Consider the following 23176-nt stretch of genomic DNA (forward strand, 5'->3'; position numbering starts at 1 on the left):
TAATCCATAGGTTAATCCATAGGATAATCCATAGGTTAATCCATAGGTTAATCCATAGGATAATCCATAGGTTAATCCATAGGATAATCCATAGGTTAATCCATAGGTTAATCCATAGGATAATCCATAGGTTAATCCATAGGTTAATCCAATGGTTAATCCATAGGTTAATCCAATGGTTAATCCATAGGTTAATCCAATGGTTAATCCATAGGTTAATCCAATGGTTAATCCATAGGTTAATCCATAGGTTAATCCATAGGTTAATCCAATGGTTAATCCATAGGTTAATCCAATGGTTAATCCATAGGTTAATCCATAGGTTAATCCAATGGTTAATCCATAGGTTAATCCAATGGTTAATCCATAGGTTAATCCAATGGTTAATCCATAGGTTAATCCATAGGTTAATCCATAGGTTAATCCAATGGTTAATCCATAGGTTAATCCAATGGTTAATCCATAGGTTAATCCATAGGTTAATCCATAGGTTAATCCAATGGTTAATCCATAGGTTAATCCAATGGTTAATCCATAGGTTAATCCAATGGTTAATCCATAGGTTAATCCATAGGATAATCCATAGGATAATCCATAGGTTAATCCAATGGTTAATCCATAGGTTAATCCAATGGTTAATCCATAGGTTAATCCAATGGTTAATCCATAGGTTAATCCATAGGTTAATCCATAGGTTAATCCAATGGTTAATCCATAGGTTAATCCATAGGTTAATCCAATGGTTAATCCATAGGTTAATCCATAGGTTAATCCATAGGTTAATCCAATGGTTAATCCATAGGTTAATCCAATGGTTAATCCATAGGTTAATCCAATGGTTAATCCATAGGTTAATCCATAGGTTAATCCAATGGTTAATCCATAGGTTAATCCATAGGTTAATCCATAGGTTAATCCAATGGTTAATCCATAGGTTAATCCAATGGTTAATCCATAGGTTAATCTAATGGTTAATCCATAGGTTAATCCAATGGTTAATCCATAGGTTAATCCATAGGTTAATCCAATGGTTAATCCAATGGTTAATCCATAGGTTAATCCATAGGTTAATCCAATGGTTAATCCATAGGTTAATCCAATGGTTAATCCATAGGTTAATCCATAGGTTAATCCATAGGTTAATCCACAGGTTAATCCATAGGTTAATCCATAGGTTAATCCAATGGTTAATCCATAGGTTAATCCATAGGTTAATCCATAGGTTAATCCACAGGTTAATCCATAGGTTAATCCATAGGTTAATCCAATGTGTCTGTGTCACTTTGAAAGGATTACTGATAATCCATCATTGCATTTTTATGTAAAAAACAGAGATTTCATATTATTTTTATTTTTATTTTTATAAACCTCTCTAAAAGGTCAAATGTCACTTGTTTTGCATCAATCTTGATACAGGGTACTTATTATATGTTGTATTTTGGATTCCTAAAGCTTTTAGTCTGCTAACCCATCATCCAAGGGTGGTTTTCACTAGTAATGGGTTTTTTAGGCGGAGGTAAGAATTTACCTTTTTTTACAATGTTCCATCTGAATTGACTCTGACACAGAAACATCTATATTGATTCTGACACTTCTACATCCATCTCACAGATGGAACCTTGCTTTGAGAAAAAAGATTATTAATTTAACCCTTTTAGAAGTGAAGTTATAGTCATTTGTTCTGGGCATGTCATTTTCGAGCCTGAAACCTGAAAAACAGGCTCAGGGTTTAACTCAAGTTAAAGGAACCTCTACTCGGGTTAAAGGAACCTCTACTCGGGTTAAAGGAACCTTTACTCGGGTTAAAGCAACCTGAACTCAAGTTAAAGGAACCTCTACTCGGGTTAAAGGAACCTCTACTCGGGTTAAAGGAACCTCTACTCGGGTTAAAGCAACCTGAACTCAAGTTAAAGGAACCTCTACTCGGGTTAAAGGAACCTCTACTCGGGTTAAAGCAACCTGAACTCAAGTTAAAGGAACCTCTACTCGGGTTAAAGGAACCTCTACTCGGGTTAAAGCAACCTGAACTCAAGTTAAAGGAACCTCTACTCGGGTTAAAGGAACCTCTACTCGGGTTAAAGGAACCTGAACTCAAGTTAAAGGAACCTCAGGTTAAAAGAAACCCAACTCAAGTTAAAGGAACCTCTACTCGGGTTAAAGCAACCTGAACTCAAGTTAAAGGAACCTCTACTCGGGTTAAAGGAACCTCTACTCGGGTTAAAGGAACCTCTACTCGGGTTAAAGGAACCTCTACTCGGGTTAAAGCAACCTGAACTCAAGTTAAAGGAACCTCTACTCGGGTTAAAGCAACCTCTACTCGGGTTAAAGGAACCTCTACTCGGGTTAAAGCAACCTCTACTCGGGTTAAAGCAACCTGAACTTCAAGTTAAAGGAACCTCTACTCGGGTTAAAGGAACCTCTACTCGGGTTAAAGCAACCTCTACTCGGGTTAAAGCAACCTCTACTCGGGTTAAAGGAACCGCAGGTTAAATATATAACATGCTGACATTTTTTGCCAAATATCAGCATGTTCTCTCTTTTCATTTGTGTGAGTGTTGGTGACACACACACACACACACACACACACACACACACACACACACACACACACACACACACACACACACACACACACACACACACACACACAGATCATCTGCCTCTGACCTCATCACAGCTCACTCTGTGGTAACCATGACAACCAGAAAACAGGACAGACTGCTGCCTTCCTGCAGCTCACGACCAAATAAGGTCAACAGCTGAGAGCTACCCCCTCACCTGTTAGAGAGAGCTGCCCCCCCCCACCTGTTAGAGAGAGCTGCCCCCCCTCACCTGTTAGAGAGAGCTGCCCCCCCTCACCTGTTAGAGAGAGCTGCCCCCCCCCCACCTGTTAGAGAGAGCTGCGCCCCCACACCTGTTAGAGAGAGCTGCCCCCCCTCACCTGTTAGAGAGAGCTGCCCCCCCCCTCACCTGTTAGAGAGAGCTGCCCCCCCCCTCACCTGTTAGAGAGAGCTGCCTCCCCTCACCTGTTAGAGAGAGCCCCCCCCCCTCACCTGGAAGATGAGCACCTTGAATTGGTTCCTGTTCACCAGGTGGGCGTGGTTAGCCTCCAGCTTCCTCACCTGCACACCCTGACGCTCCATCTTATCCCTCACCTGAGAGAGAGACAGGTGAGACACACAGGTGAGACAGGTGAGAGACAGACAGGTGAGAGACAGACAGGTGAGACACTATGAGACAGGTGAGACACACAGGTGAGACAGGTGAGAGACAGACAGGTGAGAGACAGACAGGTGAGACTCACGGGTGAGACGGACAGGTGAGACACAGGTGAGACAGACAGGTGAGACTCACGGGTGAGACAGACAGGTGAGACACAAAGGTGAGACAGACAGGTGAGAGACAGACAGGTGAGACACACAGGTGAGACTCAAAGGTGAGACAGACAGGAGAGACAGACAGGTGAGACACACAGGTGAGACAGACAGGTGAGACAGACAGGTGAGAGACAGACAGGAGAGACAGACAGGTGAGACAGACAGGTGAGACACACAGGTGAGACAGACAGGTGAGAGACAGACAGGTGAGACTCACAGGTGAGACAGACAGGTGAGAGACAGACAGGTGAGAGACAGACAGGAGAGACTCACGGGTGAGACAGACAGGTGAGACACACAGGTGAGACAGACAGGTGAGAGACAGACAGGTGAGACACACAGGTGAGACTGCAGCAGGATGTAACAGGTGTATTACAGTGTGTCTCCATGGTTACCTCCTTCATGGTGACGGACAGCTTGCGGCTCTTGTCCAGCAGCTTGCTGACGGTGTTGGACGTGTGGCTGTGGCTCTTTGACAGTTTCGTCATATCAGCCTGGATCCCCCGCACCACACCCTCCATCTCCACCTGGTGCACCTGCAGGGACATCAGGTAACAGCCAATCAGATTCCAAAGCATCAGGGACCAGACGACAGCCAATCAGAGACCAGGGCATCAGGTAACATCAGGTAGCAGCCAATCAGAGACCAGAGCATCAGGGACCAGGGACCAGACAATCAGGGAGCAGAGCATCAGGGACCAGACAACAACCAATCAGAGACCAGACAACAACCAATCAGAGACCAGACAACAACCAATCAGAGACCAGAGCATCAGGGACCAGACAATGACCAATCAGAGACCAGACAACAACCAATCAGAGACCAGAGCATCAGGGACCTAACAATCAACACCAGAGGTTGCGCTAGACTTTTTTGCTGCCCGTCATTGTGACGGGCAGGCTCGTAACATTTCCGTCAAAATTCATTATTACCCGTTGGTCTGTACACAACTGTCAACGGGGGGGGGGGAGAGCACACTCGTGAACTGTCAACGGGGGGGGGAGAGCACGCTCGTGAACTGTTAGCACCAGTGTTATGCCGTGTTATGCCGTGTTATGCCGTGTTATGCCGTGTAATGCCGTGTTATGCCGTGTTATGCCGTGTTATGCCGTGTTATGCCGTGTAATGCCGTGTTATGCCGTGTTATGCCGTGTAATGCCGTGTTATGCCGTGTTATGCCGTGTAATGCCGTGTTATGCCGTGTTATGCCGTGTTATGCCGTGTAATGCCGTGTTATGCCGTGTTATGCCGTGTAATGCCGTGTAATGCCGTGTTATGCCGTGTTATGCCGTGTTATGCCGTGTTATGCCGTGTTATGCATGCCCACTGCACCTCGCGGGAGCGCGCCACAGCGTAAAGCATAACCTCCCAGACATTTCAATGATTTGTACGGCAAAGTTAGGTTTGGAAACAATATCATTTGCTTTTTGGCGGGCATGCATAACACCGGAGCCCCGCTGCGGGGAAGCTTTGGCGCTGTTCTGAGTTTGTTCCAATCTGTCAAAATGACGGATAGCAGCTCTGACTCTTGGTGAGAGCAGCTCTGACTCTTGGTGAGAGCCAGCAGCAGCTCTGACATGTCATAAAGATAGTTTGAATCTTTACTGATTTATATAATCAAAACTGTCTTGTGTACGCAGCACTTTAAGCTAACGCAGTAGCATGAATCTGTTTACAGACAGGAAGTGATCCTGCAGGGTTCTGGTTCTTCCTGTTGGACTTATTGGAAGAGGCTTAGGATAAAAGTAGCAGCTGAATGTTAAGAATCCTCTCAGAGTTTTCCTCTCAGCATTCATGAGACCAACATGTGAGGAATGCAGCGACGCAGCAACATCTGCAGGGCGTCAGCTGACTCCGACAGAAACAGATCCAGAAACAGATCCTAGACCCAGATCCCAGAAACTGATCTGAACCCAGAAACAGATCCCAGACCACCAACACCCGGAGACTGAAGTGAATCTGCTGTTTTCTGACTGCAGTCTGGTGTGCAGAGTCTTAGTAACGCACATCGGAGCGGCCTTCATGTTGTTTCTGTGGACTTAATCTGCTGTTTCCTGAGAGCTGTTTCTATAGGGAGAGTTTCTACAGACCTGAACTCGAGCCTGACTCAGAGTCAGCTACAGATATCCTGTCAGAGAGTTTCTATAGGGAGAGTTTCTACAGACCTGAACACTAGCCTGACTCAGAGTCAGCTACAGATATCCTGTCAGAGAGTTTCCACAGCCCTGAACACGTCACATGGCATATTTTCAGGGTGGGGTCTGGTTTGTAAAGTTTCCCTGTCTTTAGTTTAGTTAGTCCCCCCCCCCCCCCCCCCCTCACCTCCATCTTGTTCTGGTTCTCCTGCACGGCGTCCAGCATGTTGACCAGTTTGTCCAGCAGCGTGAGGACGGTGATGGCATTCACCGGACCCTGACCCAGGGCCTCGGGGTCCGAGGGGGGACTCAGCCCGGCCAGGGGACCGGGGGAGTCCAGCAGCTCCAGGCTGGGGGGGGGGAGCAGGTCCTGGCTCTGGTGGGGCTCCGTGGTCACCATGACGGATTGAGAGAGACTGACTGCTTCTGGGTGTGTGTGTGTGAGTGTGTGTGAGAGTGTGCTGCGCTCTGATTGGCCGCTCAGAGGAAACTTTCCTGTCCACACCTTTAACCCTTTCCCCCCCCTCTGCTGCCTCGGTGTTCCTGCTGCGTTACTGAGGCTGACTAACCAGAGAACAACACCACACACTCAGTTATACATCTATGATGTTGTCTATAATGTTGTCTATGATGTTATCTATAATGGTTCTATAGAAACACAAACAGGAAGTGAGTTTAGAGCTGAAAGGGTTAACTGCTGCAGCGGGGGGGGGGGGGGGGGGGGTTACCATGACGACGGGCGGGTCTGTTTGTGTGTGTAGAGAGAGGGGGGGATCCTTCCAGATGACTTCACCTCACAAACATGAGACTCAGATCCTCCCCCCTTTCCTCCCCCCTTTCCTCCCCCCTTTCCTCCTCCCCCCTTTCCTCCCCCCTTTCCTCACAGAACTTATACATGATATAATGTAACTCTTTATTTAACACTAGTTCCTAACCTATATATATATATATATATATATATATATATATATATATATATATATATATATATATTGTTCCCATAGTGTTGTTAGTATGATGGCTCCTCAGTGGTTCCTCAGTGGTTCCTCAGTGGCTCCTCAGTCAGTGGCTCCTCAGTGGCTTCTCAGTGGTGTGGTTCCTCAGTGGTTCCTCAGTGGCTCCTCAGTGGCTTCTCAGTGGTGTGGTTCCTCAGTGGTTCCTCAGTGGTTCCTCAGTGGCTCCTCAGTCAGTGGCTCCTCAGTGGCTTCTCAGTGGTGTGGTTCCTCAGTGGTTCCTCAGTGGCTCCTCAGTGGCTTCTCAGTGGTGTGGTTCCTCAGTGGTTCCTCAGTGGTTCCTCAGTGGCTCCTCAGTCAGTGGCTCCTCAGTGGCTTCTCAGTGGTGTGGTTCCTCAGTGGTTCCTCAGTGGTTCCTCAGTGGCTCCTCAGTCAGTGGCTCCTCAGTGGCTTCTCAGTGGTGTGGTTCCTCAGTGGTTCATCAGTGGCTCCTCAGTGGCTTCTCAGTGGTGTGGTTCCTCAGTGGTTCCTCAGTGGTTCCTCAGTGGCTCCTCAGTCAGTGGCTCCTCAGTGGCTTCTCAGTGGTGTGGTTCCTCAGTGGTTCATCAGTGGCTCCTCAGTGGCTTCTCAGTGGTGTGGTTCCTCAGTGGTTCCTCAGTGGTTCCTCAGTGGCTCCTCAGTCAGTGGCTCCTCAGTGGCTCCTCAGTGGCTCCTCAGTGGCTTCTCAGTGGTGTGGTTCCTCAGTGGCTCCTCAGTCAGTGGCTCCTCAGTGGCTCCTCAGTCAGTGGCTCCTCAGTGGCTCCTCAGTGGCTTCTCAGTGTTGTGGTTCCTCAGTGGTTCCTCAGTGGTTCCTCAGTGGCTCCTCAGTCAGTGGCTCCTCAGTGGCTTCTCAGTGTTGTGGTTCCTCAGTGGTTCATCAGTGGCTCCTCAGTGGCTTCTCAGTGGTGTGGTTCCTCAGTGGTTCCTCAGTGGCTCCTCAGTGGTTCCTCAGTGGTTCCTCAGTGGCTCCTCAGTGGTTCCTCAGTGGCTCCTCAGTGGTTCCTCAGTGGTTCCTCAGTGGCTCCTCAGTGGTTCCTTCGGCGCCACTCAATGACTTAGTATACTTGAAATAGTGGCTCTGCATCAGGTATACTCGACATTGAGAATCGGCCATGGTTTCCTCAGGTAGTGTCAGTGGAAACAGGAAGCTCCCAACACAATGTTGAAGGGGGGGGGGGCTTCCTTTAACTGTTATTGAGAGGGGGTCAGGAATGATTAAAATAACATGTGTTGAAAACATTTCTTAATTTTTTGTTTTAAGTTATGTTTTATTTTTTATGTTTAATACATTTTTTATACTTTTACATCTCATAAGGCTGATGAGGTTTAAAATAAAAACCCTATTCATATTTGTATATAATATATATTTATTTTAATATAATAAACGTGAATATTTGAACAACATATATTCCTGACTGTTACTCTTCTATGACCCACACTGGCCTCCAGGGGGCGCTGCTGTCTCTGCTGTGTTTATCACAGAAGAAGAAGAAGCGGCGGGTCATGTGATCTGTCTTTAGCAGCAGCGGATCAGCTGACTGCTGCTGCGGTTTATAAAACCATTAAATCATCTTTAATATTCTTTAATATTCTCTAATATTCTCTAATAATCTCTAATCTAAACCGGAGACATGTCGTTCATCACGGCCAACTGGAACCCGCTGGGAGAGGCTTTCTACCGGTCAGTGTGTTCCGCTTTACACCGGTTTACCTCCTGTAGCTGCTAGCTCCTGTAGCAACATGCTAACCGTGTGTGTGTGTGTGTGTGTGTGTGTGTGTGTGTGTGTGTGTGTGTGTGTGTGTGTGTGTGTGTGTGTGTGTGTGTGTGTGTGTGTGTGTGTGTGTGTGTGTGTGTGTGTGTGTGTGTGTGTGTGTGTGTGTGTGTGTGTGTGTGTGTGTGTGTGTGTGTGTGTGTGTGTGTGTGTGTGTGGTGTGTGTGTGTGTGTGTGTGTGTGTGTGTGTGTGTGTGTGTGTGTGTGTGTGTGTGTGTGTGTGTGTGTGCAGTAAGACAGAGCTGTATGAGATGTCCTGGTCTCTGAGGGACGGACTGAGAGACAGTCTGGTGGCTGCAGCGCCGTACGGAGGACCTATAGGTGACACACACACACACATTATATACACACACTGAGACGCACACCAACTCTCTAACTGTCTGTCTCACCTGTCTCTCTCTACCTGTCTGTCTCACCTGTCTCTCTCTACCTGTCTGTCTCACCTGTCTGTCTCTCTCTACCTGTCTGTCTCACCTGTCTCTCTACCTGCCTGTCTCTCTCTACCTGTCTCTCTCTACCTGTCTCTCTCTACCTGTCTCTCTCCACCTGTCTGTCTCACCTGTCTGTCTCTCTCTACCTGTCTCTCTACCTGTCTCTCTCCACCTGTGTCTCACCTGTCTGTCTCTCTCCACCTGTCTGTCTCACCTGTCTGTCTCTCTCTACCTGTCTCTCTCTACCTGTCTGTCTCACCTGTCTGTCTCTCTCCACCTGTCTCTCTCCACCTGTCTGTCTCACCTGTCTCTCTCCACCTGTCTGTCTCACCTGTCTCTCTCTACCTGTCTGTCTCACCTGTCTCTCTCTACCTGTCTGTCTCACCTGTCTCTCTCCACCTGTCTGTCTCACCTGTCTCTCTCCACCTGTCTCTCTCACCTGTCTCTCTCTACCTGTCTGTCTCACCTGTCTCTCTCTACCTGTCTGTCTCACCTGTCTCTCTCTACCTGTCTGTCTCACCTGTCTCTCTCTACCTGTCTGTCTCACCTGTCTCTCTCTACCTGTCTGTCTCTACTAGGGATGGGAACGATTAATTGAATATTCGAAATGATTCAGGTATTGGAATATGAGAATATTGTATTTTTTGGGAGGGGTGCCTAAATTGATAACATAAGATCAAATGGAATAATTCAATGTATACGACAGCTCAGTGTGTTTGGTCTAAAGGTGTGTTTTGCTCCGCTCACCGGTCCCTCACAGCGGGCAGAGCTGCAGGTGCTGATCTCTCTCTCTCTCTCGTCCGGTACTTCACTCGCGTTTATGTCCAAATCCATCAGATCTAGTTCTAACTAATGATATGGCTGCTGCCCCTCCCTACACGCAGATCACGCAGACTCAACCCTCATCTTATGCCCACATTCCAGCTGAGAGGGTCTTCTCTACAGCTGGCCTGATTGTGAATCGCCTCCGCACCCGCCTCTCCCCTGAGTAGACATGCTCATATTCTTAAAGAAGAATGAGTATTGAATAGCTGCATTCTGTGATAGGCCCTGTTACAGGTTGATCTCTGTTGTGATAGGGTTACGTTACCCTAACCCTGTTACAGGTTGATCTCTGTTGTGATAGGGTTACGTTACCCTAACCCTGTTACAGGTTGATCTCTGTTGTGATAGGGTTACGTTACCCTAACCCTGTTACAGGTTGATCTCTGTCGTGATAGGGTTACGTTACCCTAACCCTGTTACAGGTTGTTGATCTCTGTTGTGATAGGGTTACGTTACCCTAACCCTGTTACAGGTTGATCTCTGTTGTGATAGGGTTACGTTACCCTAACCCTGTTACAGGTTGATCTCTGTTGTGATAGGGTTACGTTACCCTAACCCTGTTACAGGTTGATCTCTGTCGTGATAGGGTTACGTTACCCTAACCCTGTTACAGGTTGATCTCTGTTGTGATAGGGTTACGTTACCCTAACCCTGTTACAGGTTGATCTCTGTCGTGATAGGGTTACGTTACCCTAACCCTGTTACAGGTTGTTGATCTCTGTTGTGATAGGGTTACGTTACCCTAACCCTGTTACAGGTTGATCTCTGTCGTGATAGGGTTACGTTACCCTAACCCTGTTACAGGTTGATCTCTGTTGTGATAGGGTTACGTTACCCTAACCCTGTTACAGGTTGATCTCTGTTGTGATAGGGTTACGTTACCCTAACCCTGTTACAGGTTGATCTCTGTTGTGATAGGGTTACGTTACCCTAACCCTGTTACAGGTTGATCTCTGTCGTGATAGGGTTACGTTACCCTAACCCTGTTACAGGTTGATCTCTGTTGTGATAGGGTTACGTTACCCTAACCCTGTTACAGGTTGTTGATCTCTGTCGTGATAGGGTTACGTTACCCTAACCCTGTTACAGGTTGATCTCTGTCGTGATAGGGTTACGTTACCCTAACCCTGTTACAGGTTGATCTCTGTCGTGATAGGGTTACGTTACCCTAACCCTGTTACAGGTTGTTGATCTCTGTCGTGATAGGGTTACGTTACCCTAACCCTGTTACAGGTTGATCTCTGTCGTGATAGGGTTACGTTACCCTAACCCTGTTACAGGTTGATCTCTGTTGTGATAGGGTTACGTTACCCTAACCCTGTTACAGGTTGATCTCTGTCGTGATAGGGTTACGTTACCCTAACCCGTTCTGTTGTTCCTGTATGATCCCTCTTTCATTTCAAAACCAAGTTATGTTTTAAGCATGAAAGCTGTCAACTGTTCAAACTGTGATCACCAGTTCAATACATTTGACAGATTCGACTTGGTTTCTATACTTATTTGAACATGTATTTATTTAGTTTTCAAAATTAAAAATGTTTTACATTTTTCTTTGCAAAATGTTTTCCCACATTTATTTTTTTATATTTTTTATAGGATATGTACATTTCGGTTAACCGTTTTTTTTGGGGATCGAATATTCAAATATACATTTGCTTTCAAATTCCCATCCCTAGTCTCTACCTGTCTGTCTTACCTGTCTCACCTGTCTCTCTCAGCTCTCCTCAGAGAACCTCACAGACGTTCCCCGAGTTCTCGTCCTCAGCTGGAGATTTATTCTGCATCTGGAGTCTCCATCGCCAGCTTCCCGGTAAACACCTGTCTGTCTCTCACCTGTCTCTCTCCTGTCTCTCTCTCACCTGTCTGTCTCTCACCTGTCTCTCACCTGTCTCTCTCTCACCTGTCTGTCTCTCATCTGTCTCTCACCTGTCTCTCACCTGTCTCTCTCTCACCTGTCTGTCTCTCATCTGTCTCCCACCTGTCTCTCTCTTACCTGTCTCCCACCTGTCTCTCACCTGTCTGTCTCTCACCTGTCTCTCTCCTCTCTCCCACCTGTCTCTCATCTCTCTCTCACCTGTCTCCCACCTGTCTCTCTCACCTGTCTCCTCTCACCTGTCTCCCACTTCTCTCACCTGTCTCTCACCTGTCTCCCACCTGTCTCTCACCTGTCTGTCTCTCACCTGTCTGTCTCCCACCTGTCTCTCTCTCACCTGTCTCCCTCTCACCTGTCTCTCACCTGTCTCCCTCCTGTCTCCCTCTCACCTGTCTCTCACCTGTCTCTCACCTGTCTCTCTCCTCTCTCCCACCTGTCTCTCATCTCTCTCTCACCTGTCTCCCACCTGTCTCTCTCTCACCTGTCTCCCTCTCACCTGTCTCTCACCTGTCTCTCACCTGTCTGTCTCTCACCTGTCTGTCTCACACCTGTCTCTCTCTCACCTGTCTCCCTCTCACCTGTCTCCCTCCTGTCTCTCACCTGTCTCCAGTGGAAGAGTGGTCCAGTGGTCCAGGTGGGCTGGACGGTGAGTGATGAGCTGCTATTGGTTCAGGAGGATGGATCGGTTCTGATCTACGACGTCTTCGGGACCTTCAAGAGACACTTCAGCATGGGACAGGTAACTCGCTTAACTAGTCTTTAACGAGTCTTTAACGAGTCTTTAACGAGTTCTTAACGAGTTCTTAACGAGTCTTTAACGAGTCTTTAACGAGTCTTTAACGAGTTCTTAACAAGTCTTTAACAAGTCTTTAACAAGTCTTTAACGAGTTCTTAACGAGTCTTTAACTAGTCTTTAACAAGTCTTTAACTAGTTCTTAACGAGTCTTTAACTAGTCTTTGACTAGTCTTTAACAAGTCTTTAACGAGTTCTTAACGAGTCTTTAACGAGTCTTTAACAAGTCTAACTAGTCTTTAACAAGTCTTTAACTAGTTCTTAACTAGTCTTTAACTAGTCTTTAACGAGTTCTTAACGAGTCTTTAACAAGTCTTTAACTAGTTCTTAACGAGTCTTTAACTAGTCTTTGACTAGTCTTTAACGAGTTCTTAACAAGTCTTTAACAAGTCTTTAACTAGTCTTTAACGAGTCTTTAACGAGTTCTTAACGAGTCTTTAACGAGTCTTTAACGAGTCTTTAACGAGTTCTTAACAAGTCTTTAACAAGTCTTTAACAAGTCTTTAACTAGTCTTTAACGAGTCTTTAACGAGTTCTTAACGAGTCTTTAACGAGTCTTTAACGAGGTCTTTAACGAGTTCTTAACGAGTCTTTAACGAGTTCTTAACGAGTCTTTAACGAGTCTTTAACGAGTCTTTAACGAGTTCTTAACGAGTCTTTAACGTGTCCTTAATGAGTCTTTAACTAGTTCTTAACTAGTCTTTAACGAGTTCTTAACGAGTCTTTAACTAGTTCTTAACTAGTCTTTAACAAGTCTTTAACAAGTTCTTAACGAGTCTTTAACGAGTTCTTAACGAGTCTTTAACTAGTCTTTAACGAGTCTTTAACAAGTCTTTAACGAGTTCTTAACGAGTCTTTAACTAGTTCTTAACGAGTCTTTAACTAGTTCTTAACTAGTCTTTAACTAGTTCTTAACGAGTCTTTAACTAGTTCTTAACGAGTCTTTAACATTACATTACTTTGCATTTAGCTGACGCTGACTTAACAAGTCTTTAACGAGTTCTTAATAGTCCTTAACGAGCCTTTAACGAGCCCTTAACGAGCCCTTAACGAGTCATTAACGTGTCCTTAACGAGCCCTTAACGAGTCATTAACGTGTCCTTAACGAGTCCTTAACGAGCCCTTAACGAGTCCTTAACGAGTCTTTAACTAGTTCTTAACTAGTCTTTAACTAGTCTTTAACGAGTTCTTAACGAGTCTTTAACTAGTTCTTAACTAGTCTTTAACAAGTCTTTAACAAGTTCTTAACGAGTCTTTAACGAGTTCTTAACGAGTCTTTAACTAGTCTTTAACGAGTCTTTAACGAGTCTTTAACTAGTTCTTAACGAGTCTTTAACTAGTTCTTAACTAGTCTTTAACTAGTCTTTAACTAGTTCTTAACGAGTCTTTAACTAGTTCTTAACTAGTCTTTAACTAGTCTTTAACTAGTTCTTAACGAGTCTTTAACTAGTTCTTAACGAGTCTTTAACATTACATTACTTTGCATTTAGCTGACGCTGACTTAACCTGTTTCACGCCTTCCCCCCGGTACCGGGCGGATAAACGCGTCATTTGCAGGAAACAACGTCTAAGGAATCTTAATATTGAATAAAACTATGAATGTGTTATATCCATGTAACGGGAAGAAACTCAGCTAACTGATCTTTTTAATTTTTTTTTTCAAAAAAACCCCACAATGCTAGCACTCAGCCTCTGAATTAGCCTCGATCGAAAAAACGGGACCGACAAAGGCACATAAACTCACTCAGAACTCCCTTATTACTTATCCTAGATGCACAACCAAACACTATTTTTTGGTGTCCTGGAGACACTGAATCTAACGGTGCCCACCTCAACACTCAGTGATAAACATTCGCGACGCTATCAACGAAAGCGTACATCATCACATGTGGAGCTAAGAAGCTAAACATGTAAATATGACTTACCTTGGTCAAAAGTGGTCTTCAATGGCATTAAAACGATAAAAAAACGATGCTGCAGTTAATCCATAGGTTCATCCTATGTGTCTGTGCCTTCTTTGAAATTATTTCTGATAATCCATAAGCAATACAACTGCGTTTTAGTTTCCAAACTCCAGAAGGAGACATTCCTCCAGTTTAGTTTCGCTTTCCACACGCGAAGCGGCAACATTTTTTCTTTACAATGTGTGTCTATGTGATTCTCCTCCTTCGATTCTATTGGCTCTAACGGTCACAAGGGTATGTCAACCAACCAGATCGAGCAAGGGGGGCCAGAGATAGGTCAAATCCACCCAAATGACCCCAGATGGCCCAGTTTTTTGGCTAAATCTCTCTAAAAAGGTCAAATTTCACTTGTTTTGCATCAATCTTGATACAGGGTACTTATTATATGTTGTACTTTGGATTCCTAAAGCTTTTAGTCTACTAACCCATCATCCAAGGGTAGTTTTCACTATCTGTAAAAAATAATTTTTGGACGGACACTATAATTTACAGTTTTTTACTATGTAAAATCTGAATTTTCTTTAAAATAAAAAACATTTATATTGATTCTGACACTTCTACATCCAACTCACAGGTTTATCATTACTTTGAGAAAAGATTATTAATTTAACCCTTTTAGAAGGGAAGATATGGTCATTTGTTCTGGGAATGTCATTTTCGAGCCTGAGACCTGAAAAACAGGCTCAGAGTGGAACAGGTTAACAAGTCTTTAACGAGTTCTTAAGAGTCCTTAACGAGCCTTTAACGAGCCCTTAACGAGCCCTTAACGAGTCATTAACGTGTCCTTAACGAGCCCTTAACGAGTCATTAACGTGTCCTTAACGAGTCCTTAACAAGCCATTAACGAGTCCTTAACGAGTCCTTAACGTGTCCTTAATGTACCCGTCTCGATGTGGACAATGCTCGTTGCCAAAAGTGCAATAAGAGGTTAGCATGTAAGGGCGGTAACACGAGCAATTTGTCTCAACAGCTACACATGGTGTCCCGTAATGTTCCTCCACCTCAAAAGGAAACATGCCCATGTACAGTAGGGTGAGACAGGTACTCTGTGGATGTACAGTAGGGTGAGACAGGTACTCTGTGGATGTACAGTAGGGTGAGACGGGTACTCTGTGGATGTTCAGTAGGGTGAGACGGGTACTCTGTGGATGTTCAGTAGGGTGAGATGGGTACTCTGTGGATGTACAGTAGGGTGAGACGGGTACTCTGTGGATGTACAGTAGGGTGAGACGGGTACTCTGTGGATGTTCAGTAGGGTGAGACGGGTACTCTGTGGATGTTCAGTAGGGTGAGACGGGTACTCTGTGGATGTTCAGTAGGGTGAGACGGGTACTCTGTGGATGTACAGTAGGGTGAGACGGGTACTCTGTGGATGTACAGTAGGGTGAGACGGGTACTCTGTGGATGTTCAGTAGGGTGAGACGGGTACTCTGTGGATGTTCAGTAGGGTGAGACGGGTACTCTGTGGATGTACAGTAGGGTGAGACGGGTACTCTGTGGATGTACAGTAGGGTGAGACGGGTACTCTGTGGATGTACAGTAGGGTGAGACGGGTACTCTGTGGATGTTCAGTAGGGTGAGACGGGTACTCTGTGGATGTTCAGTAGGGTGAGACGGGTACTCTGTGGATGTTCAGTAGGGTGAGACGGGTACTCTGTGGATGTTCAGTAGGGTGAGACGGGTACTCTGTGGATGTACAGTAGGGTGAGACGGGTACTCTGTGGATGTACAGTAGGGTGAGACGGGTACTCTGTGGATGTACAGTAGGGTGAGACAGGTACTCTGTGGATGTTCAGTAGGGTGAGACAGGTACTCTGTGGATGTACAGTAGGGTGAGACAGGTACTCTGTGGATGTACAGTAGGGTGAGACAGGTACTCTGTGGATGTACAGTAGGGTGAGACAGGTACTCTGTGGATGTACAGTAAGGTGAGACAGGTACTCTGTGGATGTTCAGTAGGGTGAGACAGGTACTCTGTGGATGTTCAGTAGGGTGAGACAGGTACTCTGTGGATGTACAGTAGGGTGAGACAGGTACTCTGTGGATGTTCAGTAGGGTGAGACAGGTACTCTGTGGATGTACAGTAGGGTGAGACAGGTACTCTGTGGATGTTCAGTAGGGTGAGACAGGTACTCTGTGGATGTTCAGTAGGGTGAGACAGGTACTCTGTGGATGTACAGTAGGGTGAGACAGGTACTCTGTGGATGTACAGTAGGGGGAGACAGGTACTCTGTGGATGTTCAGTAGGGTGAGACAGGTACTCTGTGGATGTACAGTAGGGGGAGACAGGTACTCTGTGGATGTACAGTAGGGTGAGACAGGTACTCTGTGGATGTTCAGTAGGGTGAGACAGGTACTCTGTGGATGTTCAGTAGGGTGAGACAGGTACTCTGTGGATGTACAGTAGGGTGAGACAGGTACTCTGTGGATGTTCAGTAGGGTGAGACAGGTACTCTGTGGATGTACAGTAGGGTGAGACAGGTACTCTGTGGATGTACAGTAGGGTGAGACAGGTACTCTGTGGATGTTCAGTAGGGTGAGACAGGTACTCTGTGGATGTTCAGTAGGGTGAGACAGGTACTCTGTGGATGTTCAGTAGAGTGAGACAGGTACTCTGTGGATGTACAGTAGGGTGAGACAGGTACTCTGTGGATGTTCAGTAGGGTGAGACAGGTACTCTGTGGATGTTCAGTAGGGTGAGACAGGTACTCTGTGGATGTTCAGTAGGGTGAGACAGGTACTCTGTGGATGTTCAGTAGGGTGAGACAGGTACTCTGTGGATGTTCAGTAGGGTGAGACAGGTACTCTGTGGATGTACAGTAGGGTGAGACAGGTACTCTGTGGATGTTCAGTAGGGTGAGACAGGTACTCTGTGGATGTTCAGTAGGGTGAGACGGGTACTCTGTGGATGTTCAGTAGGGTGAGACGGGTACTCTGTGGATGTTCAGTAGGGTGAGACAGGTACTCTGTGGATGTTCAGTAGGGTGAGACAGGTACTCTGTGGATGTACAGTAGGGTGAGACAGGTACTCTGTGGATGTACAGTAGGGTGAGACGGGTACTCTGTGGATGTACAGTAGGGTGAGACGGGTACTCTGTGGATGTACAGTAGGGTGAGACAGGTACTCTGTGGATGTTCAGTAGGGTGAGACAGGTACTCTGTGGATGTTCAGTAGGGTGAGACAGGTACTCTGTGGATGTACAGTAGTAACAGAGTTACTCCGGTTCTCTTTATACATGCATGGTCCTTACCTGTCTCTCTCTCTGTAAACAGGAAGTGGTTCAGTCTCAGGTGTTGGAGGCCCAGGTGTTCCACTCTCCTTATGGAACAGGGGTTGCCATAGTAACGGGTTCCTCACGATTCACCTTGGCAACCAACATCGACGACCTAAAGCTCCGGAGGTTACCTGAGGTCCCAGGTGAGGGTCCACCTACCTGTCTGTCTCTCTCTCACCTGTCTCTCACCTGTCTCTCACCTGTCTCTCACCTGTCTCCCTCTCACCTGTCTCTCCACTGTCTCCCTCTCACCTGTCTCCCTCTCACCTGTCTCCCTCTCACCTGTCTCCCTCTCACCTGTCCCCCTCTCAACTGTCTCCCTCTCACCTGTCTCCCTCTCACCTGTCTCCCTCTCACCTGTCTCTCACCTGTCCCCCTCTCACCTGTCTCCCTCTCACCTTTATCCCTCTCACCTGTCTCCCTCTCACCTGTCTCACCTGTCTCCCTCTCACCTGTCTCCCTCTCACCTGTCTCCCTCTCACCTGTCTCCCTCTCACCTGTCCCCCTCTCACCTGTCTCCCTCTCACCTGTGTTCTCCAGGTCTCCAGGGGAAGCCTGTCTGCTGGTTGGTTCTGACCCAGGACCGGCAGACTAAAGTCCTGCTGTCCACCGGACCGGATCTCTACATCCTGGACAACACATCCTGCACCGCGGTGGTGAGACGGTCAGAGACACAGACAGGTACACAGACAGGTGAGACACGTCACTAACTACCTGTCTGTCTCTCAGAGTCCTCCAGGTCTGGGTCCTCAGTCTGGCAGCATCATCCACATGTCCGTCTCCTTCAGCTACAAATACCTGGCTCTGTTCACAGAGACCGGACACCTGTGGACAGGCCCCTCCCACCTTCAGGTGAGCGACCAATTAGTGGCCTGATCTGACAGGGGTGAGGGGGCGGGGCGGTGATTAACAGGTGGTGCGGGGGCGGCGCGATTGTCTGTGTTATTGACAGGTAGTGAGGGGGTGGAGTCTTTGTGATTGACAGGTGGTGAGGGGGTGGACTCTGTGTTATTGACAGGTAGTAAGGGGGTGGAGTCTTTGTGATTGACAGGTGGTGAGGGGGTGGACTCTGTGTTATTGACAGGTGGTGAGGGGGTGGAGTCTTTGTGATTGACAGGTCGTGAGGGGGTGGACTCTGTGTTATTGACAGGTGGTGAGGGGGTGGACTCTGTGTTATTGACAGGTGGTGAGGGGTGGACTCTGTGTTATTGACAGGTGGTGAGGGGGTGGAGTCTGTGTGATTGACAGCTCGTGAGGGGGTGGACTCTGTGTTATTGACAGGTGGTGAGGGGGTGGACTTTGTGTTATTGACAGGTAGTGAGGGGGTGGAGTCTGTGTTGACAGATGGTGAGGGGGTGGAGTCTGTGTGATTGACAGGTCGTGGGGGGGTGTGGTCTGTGTGGGTGATTGACAGGTTGTGAGGGGGTGGGGTCTGTATGGGTGATTTACAGGAGGTGAGGGGGTGGGGTCTGTGTGGGTGATTGACAGGTGGTGAGGGGGCGGGGTCTGTATGATTGACAGGTGCTTCTGTGTCTGCAGGACAAACTGAATGAAGTGGACACCAAGAACACAAAGCCCCCCCAACAGATGGTCTGGTACGTACCTGTCTGTCTACCTGTCTGTCCTCTCACCTTTCTCACTTGTCTCACCCTCTGTACCTGTCTATACCTGTCCAGGTGTCGCAGGCCAAAGAGTCAGCAGCCGTCTGTGGTTCTGCTGTGGGACAAACTGCTGATGGTGGTTGGAGTCCGTCAGGACAACATCCAGTATCCTTTAGACCATTTCAGAATAGAACCACAAACCAGTTTGGACCGGAACTCATTAGGGTACCTGGACCTTGTAGGGTCCTCCTGGACCTCATTAGGGTTCTCCTGGACCTTGTAGAGTCCTCCTGGACCTCATTAGGGTTCTCCTGGACCTTGTAGAGTCCTCCTGGACCTCATTAGTGTTTTCCTGGATCTTGTAGAGTCCTCCTGGACCTCATTAGGGTTCTCCTGGACCTTGTAGAGTCCTCCTGGACCTCATTAGCGTCCTCCTGGACCTTGTAGGGTTCTCCTGGACCTCATTAGGGTTCTCTTGGACCTCATTAGGGTTCTCCTGGACCTCATTAGGGTTCTCCTGGACCTCAGTAGGGTTCTCCTGGACCTTGTAGAGTCCTCCTGGACCTCATTAGTGTTTTCCTGGATCTTGTAGAGTCCTCCTGGACCTCATTAGGGTTCTCCTGGACCTTGTAGAGTCCTCCTGGACCTCATTAGGGTCCTCCTGGACCTTGTAGGGTTCTCCTGGACCTCATTAGGGTTCTCCTGGACCTCATTAGGGTTCTCCTGGACCTTGTAGAGTCCTCCTGGACCTCATTAGTGTTTTCCTGGATCTTGTAGAGTCCTCCTGGATCTCATTAGGGTTCTCCTGGACCTTGTAGAGTCCTCCTGGACCTCATTAGGGTCCTCCTGGACCTCAGTAGGGTTCTCCTGGACCTCATTAGGGTTCTCTTGGACCTCATTAGGGTTCTCCTGGACCTCATTAGGGTTCTCCTGGACCTCAGTAGGGTTCTCCTGGACCTTGTAGAGTCCTCCTGGACCTCATTAGGGTCCTCCTGGACCTTGTAGAGTCCTCCTGGACCTCATTAGGGTCCTCCTGGACCTTGTAGGGTTCTCCTGGACCTCAGTAGGGTTCTCCTGGACCTCATTAGGGTTCTCCTGGACCTTGTAGGGTTCTCCTGGACCTCAGTAGGGTTCTCCTGGACCTCATTAGGGTTCTCCTGGACTTCAGTAGGCTTCTCCTGGAGCTCTTTAAGCTTCTTGTTGTTTTAATGGTTCTCTGGTTCTCCGCTGTGAACCTTGACCTCTGACCAGGTTCCCGATAGAGGAACCCTGTGTTCTGGTGGGAGAATTGGACGGGGTCCGGATCCTCAGCTCCTCTCAGCAGGAACTCCTTCAGGAGGTTCCTCTCGTCTGTCAGGAGATCTTCAAGATTGCCTCCATGGCTCCTGGAGCTCTTTTGCTGGAGGCCCACCGGGAGTACCAGGTACCTGTCTGTCTGACTGTCTGTCTGACTGACTGACTGACTGTCTGTCTGACTGACTGACTGTCTCTCTGTCTAACTGTCTGACTGACTGTCTGTCTGACTGACTGACTGACTCTCTGTCTGACTGACTCCCTGTCTGTCTGTCTGACTGACTCCCTGTCTGACTGACTCCCTGTCTGACTGTCTCTCTGTCTGACTGACTCCCTGTCTGTCTGTCTGTCTGACTGACTCTCTGTCTGACTGACTCCCTGTCTGACTGTCTCTCTGTCTGACTGACTGACTGACTCTCTGTCTGACTGACTCCCTGTCTCTCTGTCTGACTGACTCCCTGTCTGACTGACTCCCTGTCTGACTGACTCCCTGTCTGACTGTCTCTCTGTCTGACTGACTCCCTGTCTGTCTGTCTGTCTGACTGACTCCCTGTCTGACTGACTCCCTGTCTGACTGTCTCTCTGTCTGACTGACTCCCTGTCTGTCTGTCTGTCTGACTGTCTGTCTGTCTGACTGACTCCCTGTCTGACTGACTCCCTGTCTGACTGACTCCCTGTCTGACTGACTCTCTGTCTGACTGACTCTCTGTCTGACTGACTCTCTGTCTGACTGTCTCTCCGTCTGATCGTCTACCTGTCTGACTATCTACCTGTCTGACTGACTGTCTGTCTGACTGTCTACCTGTCTGACTGTCTCTCCGTCTGATCGTCTACCTGTCTGACTATCTACCTGTCTGTCTGACTGTCTGTCTGACTCTCTTTCTGTCTGACTGTCTGCCTTTCTGACTGTCTCTCTGTCTGACTGTCTACCTGTCTGTCTGAGTGTCTACCTGTCTGACTGTCTACATGTCTGACTGTCTACCTGTCTGACTGTCTACCTGTCTGACTGTCTCTCTGTCTGACTGTCTACCTGTCTGTCTGAGTGTCTACCTGTCTGACTGTCTACATGTCTGACTGTCTACCTGTCTGACTATCTACCTGTCTGTCTGACTGTCTACCTGTCTTGACTGTCTGCCTTTCTGTCTGACTGTCGGTCTGACTGTCTACCTGTCTGACTGTCTACCTGTCTGACTGTCTCTCTGACTGTCTACCTGTCTGTCTGAGTGTCTACCTGTCTAACTGTCTCTGTCTGAGTGTCTACCTGTCTGACTGACTGTCTACCTGTCTTAACTGTCTGCCTTTCTGTCTGACTGTCGGTCTGACTATCTACCTGTCTGTCTAACTCTCTTTCTGACTGACTGTCTACCTGTCTGACTGTCTACCTGTCGGTCTGACTGTCTACCTGTCAGTCTGACTGTCTACCTGTCTGTCTGACTGTCTACCTGTCTTGACTGTCTACCTGTCTGTCTGACTGTCTACCTGTCTTGACTGTCTACCTGTCTGTCTGACTGTCTACCTGTCTGACTATCTACCTGTCTGTCTGACTCTCTTTCTGACTGACTGTCTACCTGTCTGACTGTCTACCTGTCGGTCTGACTGTCTACCTGTCGGTCTGACTGTCTACCTGTCTGTCTGACTGTCTACCTGTCTTGACTGTCTACCTGTCTGTCTGACTGTCTACCTGTCTTGACTGTCTACCTGTCTGTCTGACTGTCTACCTGTCTGACTATCTACCTGTCTGTCTGACTCTTTCTGACTGACTGTCTACCTGTCTGACTGTCTACCTGTCGGTCTGACTGTCTACCTGTCGGTCTGACTGTCTACCTGTCTGTCTGACTGTCTACCTGTCTGTCTGACTGTCTACCTGTCTGACTATCTACCTGTCTGTCTGACTCTCTTTCTGACTGACTGTCTACCTGTCTGACTGTCTACCTGTCGGTCTGACTGTCTACCTGTCTGTCTGACTGTCGACCTGTCTGACTATCTACCTGTCTGTCTGACTCTCTTTCTGACTGACTGTCTACCTGTCTGACTGTCTACCTGTCGGTCTGACTGTCTACCTGTCTGACTGTCTCTCTGTCTGTCTGACTGTCTACCTGTCTGTCTGAGTGTCTACCTGTCTAACTGTCTCTGTCTGAGTGTCTACCTGTCTGACTGTCTACCTGTCTTGACTGTCTGCCTTTCTGTCTGACTGTCGGTCTGACTATCTACCTGTCTGTCTAACTCTCTTTCTGACTGACTGTCTACCTGTCTGACTGTCTACCTGTCGGTCTGACTGTCTACCTGTCGGTCTGACTGTCTACCTGTCTGTCTGACTGTCTACCTGTCTTGACTGTCTACCTGTCTGTCTGACTGTCTACCTGTCTTGACTGTCTACCTGTCTGTCTGACTGTCTACCTGTCTGACTATCTACCTGTCTGTCTGACTCTCTTTCTGACTGACTGTCTACCTGTCTGACTGTCTACCTGTCGGTCTGACTGTCTACCTGACTGTCTACCTGTCTTGACTGTCTGCCTTTCTGTCTACCTGTCTGTCTGACTCTCTTTCTGACTGACTGTCTACCTGTCTGACTGTCTACCTGTCGGTCTGACTGTCTACCTGTCTGTCTGACTGTCTACCTGTCGGTCTGACTGTCTACCTGTCTGTCTGACTGTCTACCTGTCTGTCTGACTGTCTACCTGTCGGTCTGACTGTCTACCTGTCGGTCTGACTGTCTACCTGTCTGACTGTCTACCTGTCTGTCTGACTGTCTACCTGTCGGTCTGACTGTCTACCTGTCTGTCTGAGTGTCTACCTGTCTGACTGACTGTCTACCTGTCTTGACTGTCTGCCTTTCTGTCTGAC

At 47.6% G+C, this 23176-nt stretch overlaps 2 protein-coding genes across 2 annotated transcripts in view; one reads left to right on the forward strand and one right to left on the reverse strand.

Annotated features, from left to right (window-relative positions):
• Positions 1–3053: 3053 nt before the first annotated feature.
• Positions 3054–5984, reverse strand: cavin2b (caveolae associated protein 2b; the record flags this gene model as incomplete). Its single annotated transcript, XM_034113513.1, is given in 3 exon segments — positions 3054–3155; positions 3773–3913; positions 5701–5984. Coding segments are annotated over 3 exon segments (456 nt in total), but the record flags the coding sequence as incomplete, so codon positions are not given.
• Positions 5985–8005: 2021 nt separating this feature from the next.
• vps16 (vacuolar protein sorting 16 homolog) overlaps positions 8006–23176 on the forward strand; it is a 33510-nt gene continuing 18339 nt past the window's right edge. The window contains exons 1-10 of the mRNA XM_034113507.1: positions 8006–8186; positions 8510–8598; positions 11252–11343; positions 12017–12145; positions 17437–17581; positions 17979–18094; positions 18168–18290; positions 18978–19033; positions 19115–19204; positions 20291–20462. Of these exons, the coding sequence (XP_033969398.1) occupies positions 8137–8186; positions 8510–8598; positions 11252–11343; positions 12017–12145; positions 17437–17581; positions 17979–18094; positions 18168–18290; positions 18978–19033; positions 19115–19204; positions 20291–20462 (1062 nt within the window). The 5' untranslated portion in view covers positions 8006–8136. The remainder of the gene's footprint in view (positions 8187–8509; positions 8599–11251; positions 11344–12016; positions 12146–17436; positions 17582–17978; positions 18095–18167; positions 18291–18977; positions 19034–19114; positions 19205–20290; positions 20463–23176) is intronic.

The sequence above is a fragment of the Trematomus bernacchii genome, unplaced genomic scaffold (assembly GCF_902827165.1).
Source record: "Trematomus bernacchii unplaced genomic scaffold, fTreBer1.1, whole genome shotgun sequence".
Classification (NCBI taxonomy): domain Eukaryota; kingdom Metazoa; phylum Chordata; class Actinopteri; order Perciformes; family Nototheniidae; genus Trematomus; species Trematomus bernacchii.